The sequence below is a fragment of the Elaeis guineensis genome, chromosome 2, assembly GCF_000442705.2.
Source record: "Elaeis guineensis isolate ETL-2024a chromosome 2, EG11, whole genome shotgun sequence".
Lineage (NCBI taxonomy): Eukaryota > Viridiplantae > Streptophyta > Magnoliopsida > Arecales > Arecaceae > Elaeis > Elaeis guineensis.
Window position 1 is genome coordinate 89,404,080 of NC_025994.2, and position 10,937 is coordinate 89,415,016.

Consider the following 10,937-nt stretch of genomic DNA (forward strand, 5'->3'; position numbering starts at 1 on the left):
AACCGGCCAGAAAGCTAAACAGAGCTGCTAATTGGTGGGCAAAGACAGTTTTAAAGTGAAAGAGAGAGGAATTGCCACATTCACTTGTTTTTTTGCAGTCATGCCCAGTGTCTCCAATCACTTTTCTGTTGCTGTAACCTGTTGCCTTCTGATCTGACAGTTCTGAAAAATGAATGCAGATTATAACCATGTGAAATCTGGCCTGCATGAGAAAACGGAGCAATTGTTGATTATCTTGTAGCTAAACTATGTGACGTCGGATACGCTAAACAGCATTGCAGCCTCAGAAAATAAAATATCTGACAGCTAATCCTAACCTGTTAAAGTAAATATGACAATGAATCCAATTTAAAGACCCCAAACTAATAAATCACATCAGACTCGCAAAATTCTCACCATGCAGGATCCAGATCAGTCAGCATGCAATCTAAATCAGGAGAGCAACATCAGAAAGTCCAGAAAAACCTAGATATTTTTATCCTTTACCGGCACCTGGTGACTTTCTTTTCAATTGTGACTACAGAATTAGCTGTTCACCTGATAATATCTAATCATTTACTTAGCTATCAGGCTGGACAAAGTGGGTTCCACCATTCACCTTGATCCCCCATGTGTTGTGAGGAAGGGTTATAACCAGGTGGACAGCAAATTCCTCAAACGTGTAAGAGTTGGAAGCCTCTCCTTCCAACTCCAGGGATGTGGTTATACTTGCCATCAAACAATGCTATAACCGTATTAATTCATTAGACATTCTTCACCACATATAATCAAGGGAAGAAATGCAATAAACACAAATTCTTTATCTGCCCAAATAAAACATAAAGATCAAAGTTCTAGCAATTTAAAAATTAAAGGCTACATTTTAGTCCAAAATTAGGAAACTTGAATAATTTCCATTGTGCCACATGTAAATTTAGAGAAAAATCATACAAGTTGAGCTCTAATTATACAAATTTAATTATTACAACACAAAACTTCAAGCTCATATTCCTTTGTCCATGATAGGCCACAGGTCATGCTTGGGCTGGTGTATAGCTCTTCCCACCTATCTGCTTTTTCTTTTCCCCTTTTTTTTACATGTGGCAGCACTACGTGATGAAACTGCTCAAATGTACCAATATGCTACTTCTGTAATAGTGTGAGCTACATATTTATGGACCGTCTCTTGGCTGAGCATATATGCTACTTGCACTGTCTGGGGCGGAATTTCTCCTCTGATAAGAGTGACACCATAAGATGCTCTAGCCTGACAGCACCAGGACCAGGTCGAAGGATTGTGGTGTTACCCACAACTAGGCATGGATCAGTCCCATTCTCTCTGCTCCCCACACACCATCCTCCTGGCACAAGCATCCCAGGGCCACGAGACAACAGTTCGGCATCTATCTTGTCAAGAACGGGATCATCCTTGGGGAACTTGCGAGCAAATGGAGCATTACTGTCAATCATGCCTCTCATGTGCTTTATGGTGAGATAGTGAGGGTGTTGCTTTGGCGGGTTGTCCCATGATATGAAATGAAGGTCGTGGTTGACAGTGGTGTTGCGGAATTCCTGTGCATTGCAGATGACAGTGTGGAAATAACCTTCTGGGGAGGAGAGGAAGTTGGCATAGTACATGAGAACAGTTCGTGGAAGGTTGTCCCAGCCCCATATGCAGTAGTCGATGAAGGAACGGGAGAGTGCCATCCACGCAGAACCTGCAATGGGGACAAACAGGAGATTTACTTCATGAATTGACAATTTTTTGGTACTGATTGTGGTTTTGCAAATGAATATATTATTTATCAGTATAATGAGCAATATTGTTTTAGGTGTGTGCCAAACCAGTTACTTGTTGCCCTACCCACTCTTCACAGCAGAACAACTAAATCCATTGTGGACCTAAAACAGTGTATGCATCTCTTTTTTCTCTAGCTGATTTCTTAAACATGTTCAGATAGCTGGGCCCCACTAGTACCTACAGATTCTTAGCCACTGATTTTCCCACATAATGGCATTCAGAATGACATAAAATATCTCTTTACATGTCCAAACTGATACCACAACATATGGACAAACTTGGTCACACAATGTTTCATGAAGATCCAAGATCTCCCAACATACTAACTACAAGCCACCAATTATTCATAATCCATTGATCTTACCCCTAGTTATCACCAATTTAATGATTCAATAACTTAAGGGGCTGTATAGGTGCCTGGCTACCATATCTGCATGATATAGCCACATGGCTGGAATTAGCTGACAAGAGGTAAAATCAAGAGAAAGATGGGAGATCAAGAAGCCCATTTATCCTGTAATCGCAGAAGTTTTCAGAAACAGCAATTCGTCTATAAGGAACCTCCAGTACACAAAATTTTCTAAGTTAACATGTGATGGTTAATGGAGATAGAACCGTCACAAAATGGAATATTCCTCTATTAGGAAATAAAGGAGCTTAAAGACTGACTATGTTGGTCAAAGAGTTTGGAAGAAGATTAAAACACTGAGGTCAATCTCAATCAAGCATTGGGAGCAATTTCATGATAGTATTGCTTGAAATGTAGGAAGTCAAAAGGTGAACAAGCTCTTCTTGAGGCCTCCTAAAATGGGCAGATGAAACGTTATAACATCATAAAGCCAAGGGTTTCAACCCTTCTGTTTTCAAGAAGTTGTTGGGACAAAGATGATAAATTTTGTATCACCATAGTAAAGATAGCTGCACAGAGACAGTAGAGCACTTTAAGGTTTGCCTGGGTGCCTTGAGACAAATGAAAAGCTATTTGAGCAACAACTAATGCCTCACTGAAACTATGAATCATCAGATTTGCTGAAATGGAATTTAGCGTGCGAACAAACACATGGGGGGGATTCAAATTCAAGAGTTAAAAGTCTACTTAGGAAAATATTGAATTCTATGCTGGAAATTAAGTTATCACATCTAATAAAAGGCTGACATCATACTGAAATTTTCTTTCAAGCAGCATTATCCATTAGATATCTCTTTTTTTCTTTCCTTATGGCTGTGCATGCATGCACGTGCGTGCATGTGTTGTGTGTGTGTGTGTGTGTGGTGTGGGGGGGGGGGTTTGTGGAGGTGGTTGCACATCTCCACTTGAGATGTCATTGAGATAATCTATGACAGTAGAACTAGATAGGAGACAAGAAAACTGAGCTTCTTGGAGCAATAAATGGGATGTTAAACAAAATAGTGATTTGATGCAACAGACATGCATCATGAATATTGAGAGGAAAAACACGCTACTAGTGAAAAGGTGGTAAAAAGCATCAAAAAAAAAAAAAAAAAGAAGAAGAAAAAACAGTCCACACAGAAATTAGTTTATCAAAAGTTAAATGCGGGAAAGCTCTAGAAATAGTAAATAAGAATAATACTTAAATTTCTAGAATTACTTTTAGAAATCTCAGCATAATAAGGAGATACAGATCTAACAGTTTTCTAGATAAGGCAAGTAATGCAAATTCATGCAAAATGGTGTGAAATCACAATAAATGGTAAACTAAATTTAAAGAAACGAAAACCTGCTTTATAATCACCTCCTTGTAATAAAGGGTTCTGATGAAGAAGCCCAAGGAGGCCAAACACAAATATAACACTCTCAGATGAGACAAATAGTAATTAATAAGCAAAGCAAAGAAAAGATCGATCACGAGATGCTCCTAACACAATATATAATACTTGCAAGCAACAAATAGATACAAATATTAAAACACAATTTGTAGGAAGACTTAGGTATAGGACTTTTTAGTCCGACCAAACTTTGCCATATTTAACAATGGCAAGCTAATGCAGGATGGAAGAAGAAAGAGATAGAGAGAAGAAGAAGAAAAAGAAGAAGAAGAAGGGATAGAAGAGAAGAACGAGGAGAAGAAGGTAGAGGGAGAAGACAACTCAATATTCTGTGATTTCTCAATAATACAAATTGCATTCTTAATTAACATAACCATGGATTTATATAGACATCCCAAAACCCTAATAAGATAAATCCTAAAGTCCACATAAAAATAAAATTCTAGAGTCCAAATACAGTTCTAGAATCCACATAAAAAAAATTCCCTAATTTCTGTATTTGCACACCAAATTTCCTTATTAACAGACTGTTCCTGACAAAACACAATGATTAGCTTCAGAAATTATCAAAATTATCCAACAATTGTAAGAGAAAATAATCTCCCACATAGAAACAAGTTATATAAGCAGGCTGCTAAATGACCAATTTGACAAACTTAAAAATAGGAATAACAAAAACAAGAAGGGAGTACATTCATCTCTGAAATAACTAATTAACTTCAACCTGGCATAGCTATAACTCCAAACAGAAGAGTGATATTCAAAGAACACTAGCTCTTGAAAGGCGTTTTAAGCATGTGATATGGCTCCTTACTTTGGAGCCCCTCTAGATTCTCATTTCAACTAATTTCTTGAAGTGTGTTGATAAACTTCATAAATCAGTAGTTTCAAAAAGCAAGATTTGCTTGAACCATGTCGTAATACATACCAAGCCTAAGGAAGTTGGTTGAGAAAAACAGCTCAGGGTTTCTCAGACTTTGATCTGTGGAACAGTATCTCACATTTATCTGAATTAGCAAGCCATGGATGACTTCAAATTTTGGGGGATTAATGCAAGGTGAAGGTAGCTTGCCATTTTTTATTTCAAAATTTGGATATTTTACATTGAGCAATAAAAATTTCAAATAGATCATTTATTGTGGATATATCATATAAGTTTTAAATTGTTGAGTTATTTCCTTGCATAAATCTAATATTGTTGATCAATGGGAGCTTCTAGTTGATAAAAAAAGGCAAGATTCCTATAATTCACTTTCATTACTCCTATCAAAGTTTTCCTAGGTCTCTCTCTTTCCACAAACAAGCTCAAAGACCCATCTTGTGCCAACTTTGTCCTGAGCATTTTGTTGCACTTAACCCTATAACATCATAATTGGTTCAACATCACTTTACCATGTAAAAGTTTCTCCCCAAGGCTCAAAATTCCATCTTTCCTACTTTGACCACACATACACCTCTTCCATCAGAAAAACTATACATACACCTCAACATCTCAGTTTTGGTAGTGAGGGGAAAAAAATTACAAGGATATCAAGCTATAAACAATCTTATTCTTTTTCATGAAATTCCATAGGAGTTATTTATGTATAGGAAATTATCTTTGATTTGTGTTCACATTATATGTATTGCAAGCACAAAAAATACTTGCTTTATCTTGCCCTCTAAACTCTATCATGATCATCTTATAATCCAACTAATCATGGTGATAAAAAATTACAAGCAATGCTTTGGCTTTAATTGCAGAAACACCTAAGTGTACAATTTACTGGATCGAGCATCATGGGACTTACTGTGCACGTGCTATCTTCCAAAATCAACCACACCTTTGATTACATAAATCATGTGACTATTTATTCAACATTTTGGTGAAAGTGTAAAACCATGACATAATGCAAAATATGTGTTATATGGCAGCTTTATTAACATAGGAATATGATACACATGATGGATATGCTTCGCAGGAACATTCAAAGTAGCAATTTAGTATTAACCCATATCATCTAACAACTACTGTGTGACATCTAGTGTGATGCAAAATATGTCCATGAACCAAGCCGGGATTTAACCTTATAGGTCCAGTTGATAAATTAATGACATTTTAAGTTTGCCATGAAATGAAGAATATTCCTGTGAAGCCTTCCTATGTTTAATGCCTTTCTAATAACTTCCTACAGTTGATGGTTGCACCAAATTCCCATGCTAGATTTTTTTTCTAATGGAAAATGCTAGAAAATCAAACTAAGATTTTTATATAGTCAATCATTGGTTACATTTAAGCACTCAATGTTAATTGTTTTCCCTTTAAAATTTGTTTACGTATAGACAAAGATGTGTCTCGTGGCCATGCCTACAAATAGACATTGTCATACAGGAAGGAGGCTAAAAATTTTGCCCATAAAATTATCTTCCTTGACGAAGAAAAAAGCTTTGCAAGTGTTACCTTGTATGGATCCCTACTTGGCTCATTCCAGGAGATCATGACCCATAATCCTTGGTATCTTTTAACATGTATCCCTTATTTTCCTCCAATTCTAGCATCATGTTTAGTATCAAAGCTTAGGTGATGGCCAATCACTGTTGGCATGGACTATGTATGGGAGAAGCTGGTTATGAATGTGAATTCTGTGAGCCCAAATTGGATAGCAAAATAATATGTGGATAGAAAGATAATATGTATAGCGAAATCAAGCATACTATGAAGCTAATATACGTTATAATCCTCATTTGTATCACATATGAAATCTTAAGCAATGTTAAGGAAGAGATCAACATCTTCATCATGTTTACAATTAGGAAAAAGGAGAAAAGATTTTGATGTGGATTAATATGATCCCATCATTAGCGAGGAGAGGAGGAAGAACAAGTTGAGACATGTTTTCCCTCCCTTATAAGTTGGGTTCGATTACAATCACAAAAGGTTGTAAATACCTGCTGGATAAGAAGAGCTGAATTCCATTATATATTTAACAAGGGAGAAAAAAAACCATCAACAAATGATGGATTGATCCATTTACCAAATAAGAAAAACAAACCCTAGAACTTAGATACACTTTGCTATCAGAACTAGCTTCTTAAATATCACAAAACCAATATTTAAATGCATGTGCCACTCGAATTTGGGAAAATGTCATGATTACGGCTGCAAATACTCCGTAGATATACCAAATTCGAGGCTGCACAGCATCATATATTGGAGATCTATAAATGCATTCTGAAAAGGCTGAAAACTTGCTCTAATCTAGCTAAAAATTCTCTTAGTTGAGTCAAGAACATCTAGGTGTTCAGGGATTTCGAAACTCTCTTTCCGTGCTAGATTTCTAAATGCAAGTAGCCATAGAAGATACAGAATTTTTTTTCGACATTTCAATAGCAATCTGTTCAATGAAAGTTTTAAGCATGACAGAGGATGCCAGCCAGATCAAAACTGTTCATCGATGATAACTGATATATGTTAACCTCATCAAATCGACCCATAAAATAATCATCCTGGGTTTACTAAAAAAGCAACAGAAAAAAAACCCTGACCTGTGAAGAGTTTGAATGCAGTCGGTACGCTCCTCCTCTGTGGAATATAAAAGACATCAGCTTTCTTCAACATGTACAAACCTGGATCAATAATAATCGGCTTCGCTCTGTGAAACCTGCAGTTAAGACACTATCAAAAGAATCCTAAAAAAATTCCAAAACCTTCCCCGATTCTAATAGCACCGAGTTCAAAAAGGAGATAAAAAGAGCGTAGTTCGCGTACTCCTTCCACCCAATGTTGCTGGTATGATCGATAAAATTAAGATCCCGCGGCAGGTAGGAGAAGGTGTGCAGCAGATCTGAGATTCCCACACAAATAAAGGGGAGATTTAGATTTTTCCACCAAAAGATGAGATTTCTCCTTCAAATTCATCAAATTGGAGTCGAAAGAGAAGCAAAAGCAATAATTGATCGATTACCGTCCTGCGTGACGAGGGGGTAATCGGTGGCGCTCAGATTGATGAACCAGTCCCAATCGCCACCCTCTCTGAGGAGGACGGCAGCAGCGTGGAGGGTGTTGGCAACCATGGTGGGGCCGCGGTAGGTGACAAGATTGGCTTTAGTGATCATCTTAACATTGCCGACGGCGGAGAACACGGGGTGGCCGGCGATGAAGTCGTGGAGGTCCTGGCGCTCGTCGAGGGGGGCCTCGAGGTCGAGGTGGACGACGTAGCGGTTGGCGGGATGGTAGAGGGCGAGGAGGGTGCGCTTGAGGGAGTGGCCATCGCCGTTGGAGCCGGAGACGAGGTAGGCGAGGCGGGGCGGCGGGGGCAGGGCGGAAGGTGGGGCCGGGTGGAGCTTGGACTCGACGAAAATGGGGGCGTAGAAGGCGGCGAAGGGGTTGGAGGCGGAGGGGGAGGAGAAGAAGGAGGAAGGGAGGAGGGAGAGGGGGAGGAGGGCGAGGGGACCGTCGGGGGAGGAGAGAGTCGTCAGGAAGAGGAGGAGGAGGGAGACGGTGGAGCCGATCGCCAGAGGCACGATCCACTTCCTCTCCATGCTCGCTACCCGCACTCGCACCGAGTTTAATCTCTTTATCATCTCTCTCTCTCTCTCTTTCTTCAAACAAACTCTCGACTTATTTAAACTTCTCTCAATTCTTCTTCCTCTCAGGAATCAGAGAGAGGGAAGACTGAAGCGGAGATGGGGGGGAGGAGGAGGAGGGGTTTCTTCGTAATGACTAATGAGGCGCCTTCTCTTCGTCTGTTTTTTTCTTCTGAAAAAAAAAAAAATCGAAAAAAAACTCGTACTTTTCTTTCTTTTCTCGCTGATGTTTTAATACTTCTTTATGGAGTGGGGATGGGTTGGGCTGGTTATAGAGAGAGAAGGGAACAAAGGATCTGAAGATGGGACGCAAGGCGGGTTTGGCTTGAGTTTAGGCTCGGATTTGGTTGCAAAATAGAAGGAGCCACTCTTTTTCGCAATTAATGTGATTATTTATATATTACCGTCCCTCACCTTTTAGTTAATTTATACTTGACCGGTCCATATCAGGGCTGCATTGAACATTTAAGGGCAAGTCATAACAATTTGTGACTAAACTTGCTGCTGTCTATTGAATCCATAAATTACTAAGATAAAAACTTGGTGCAAAATTACTTTTTTCCTTTTTGATAGTAATACTAAAATTACTCGGTGCTACTGTCCATAGAGTTGATGGAAGAAATCTTGGGAGGAGCTACAATTTAATGGTTCGGATTGTATCTGTCGCGTAAAAGATACAGTTGGCCTTTTCTTGCAATGTGAACGGTTGGCCTGAATTTTGCATAACTTCCAAATTCCTGCAACTCTCTTCCTTCCATTCAAATCATGAAGCTGATACCATACTTTAAAAACTATACAAAATATGATATAACACTTCACATTACAACAGAAGATCAATCATTTTTTTTTCATGCAAAAGGTGCATCCTGAATCCCAGTTTAATGGGGATGGGAGGACAAAAGATGGGGAGAGGAGAGACGGACATTTAGTGAGCTTTTACGGCAGCCTTACTGTGAATTGAAGGTACTGATATGGGTTAGGTTTGTAGGTTAGCTAGATTTATCCAGGATTCGTCCAAGATTTAATGAGTTGAGAATTGAGATGGACTGGTTCAATTTAGTACCCTGACGATTCTGTGGTTTGGAAGCGTGGGGGACCAGAGGTTGGCTACCTGTTGTACCGCCCCAACGGTGTTTTAAAATTTTAGACAGTGACCGTTGTACAACTTCCGTCAATTTAATTTTTGTATGAATATATTTCATTAGCAATTGGCTTGGAACATGACAAGATTTTAAAAACTATAGTTTTTTATTTAGGATTAGCCATGTCAAATATTAGGTAGTATGGATCCAGATTAGGTGGGTATGAGAATGGGGCGTAAGCATGAAAAGGCTGACAATAAAGGGAACGGAGTCTTGATAAAAGCATTTTTGCTGGAAAAAATAAATTTGTCCTTCATTGTTTGATTTTGTTAGCATGAGCCATACATGTGTATCATAATACTTGGCCGATAAATATTTTTGGTACAAGTTAAAACCATCTAGTTCCACTGGAGCTTCTGTCTCTACCTTTTTTTTTCTTGGGGGCCAAGCCTATTGGAGCCTCTGGAGTATAATTCTTTTGAATTGTTTTAGTAAAAGAATGGGCTTCCCTCTCTTTCACTCAAAAAAAAAAAAAAAAAAAAGAAAAGAAAAGGACTTGTTTGGATGATTAGATTAAAAATCTTATGGAATTTATAGATTAGATCAGTACAACTTGCAAGATCATAAAATTATAGGTTGAGTTAGATAATCCTATAACTTTATAATTTTGAAGGTTCTAATGGTCCAATCCATGAATTCCATAGGATTTTTTAACCTAATTAGCTAAACAAGCCCCAAGGCCCTATTTGGATATTTAGACCCAAAATCCCATAGGATTTGTGGATTGTGCCTTAGCCTTAGACAATCAATTAATTCGGATTAGATTTAGCCTATATTTACCTCATTTCTTTCTTTCTATGGAATTCGGGCTGGCCTAAAATAATAGTTCTTTGGGTTGTTACAAAAACATCGTAGCCCAATCTAATTAAACTGGTTGTCTTGGCAACTAGAAAAAAAATCTAAGCTAGACTTATATTCCTAATATCAAAGAACTTTTAGAGTGTATTGTCCCAAATCCCATAAGGAGAAAATAATGACCTGCTAAGATTTTTTCTCCCGATGAAATTCAGATCACCCCGTATAAAAGATAGTCTTAGATGATTATAGACATGGACTTAGCCCAATCTCTAATTCAATATTTTTTTATAGTTGTATTGATCCAACTCACAAATCCTATGAGATTTTAAATTCAACCATCTAAACAGATCCTATAGATAAAAAAAATCCTAGCAGAGCCTGAAGCTGTGCTAAAACAAACCAAGGCCAAGTTGGTTGGGATCTAGATGAAGCTGAAGAAAACATGAGACATCTTCATGCCATGATGCCAGACTGATGGGCATGGATTGGTGCTATAGCCTAGGCAAGTGGATTCTGTTCATGACTTCCCTCTCTCTTTCTGAGCAATTTCATGAGGAGGATATGCAGATAGCAAGACCAATGAAGTTTAATATTGAAATACGATAAAGTTGGGATCCACAAAAGATTCACAATATGGATGAGCTTCCAACAGTTGTGCTCGGATGCAGAGGATGATGGAAGTATCATTTACGCCTTTGTGTATCATGCAATTCGTGCATTGTTTGCATGCTTAACGGCAACCTATGCAAACTTGCTTCCACCCGGGGCGCAAAAAAAATGCCTGTGCAGATTAGCAAGGCTATAGAACCTAAATTTATGCTTTTCTATCCCCTAAAGCTCTTCATGTCATGTTGGAATTTAGA

The 10,937-nt window shown here is 38.3% G+C and overlaps 1 protein-coding gene across 1 annotated transcript; it reads right to left on the bottom strand.

Annotated features, from left to right (window-relative positions):
* Positions 1 to 812: 812 nt before the first annotated feature.
* LOC105054239 (beta-glucuronosyltransferase GlcAT14B) lies at positions 813 to 8,267 on the bottom strand. Its single transcript, XM_010935721.4, has 4 exons — positions 7,513 to 8,267; positions 7,317 to 7,392; positions 7,094 to 7,209; positions 813 to 1,697 (listed from the first exon to the last, which is right to left on the bottom strand). The coding sequence occupies exons 1-4, from the start codon at positions 8,129 to 8,131 to the stop codon at positions 1,183 to 1,185; spliced, it is 1,326 nt and encodes a 441-aa protein (XP_010934023.2). The 5' UTR covers positions 8,132 to 8,267; the 3' UTR covers positions 813 to 1,182.
* Between the last annotated feature and the right edge of the window lie 2,670 nt (positions 8,268 to 10,937).

Excerpts from the sequence above, each read along its gene's own strand:
- LOC105054239 (XM_010935721.4), bottom strand. The coding sequence starts at position 8,131 with ATGATAAAGAGATTAAACTCGGTGCGAGTGCGGGTAGCGAGCATGGAG. Across the intron at positions 7,393-7,512 it reads CCCCCTCGTCACGCAGGACG|ATCTGCTGCACACCTTCTCC; the intron begins GTAATCGATCAA and ends TGGGAATCTCAG. Across the intron at positions 1,698-7,093 it reads TGCATTCAAACTCTTCACAG|GTTCTGCGTGGATGGCACTC; the intron begins GTCAGGGTTTTT and ends TCCCCATTGCAG.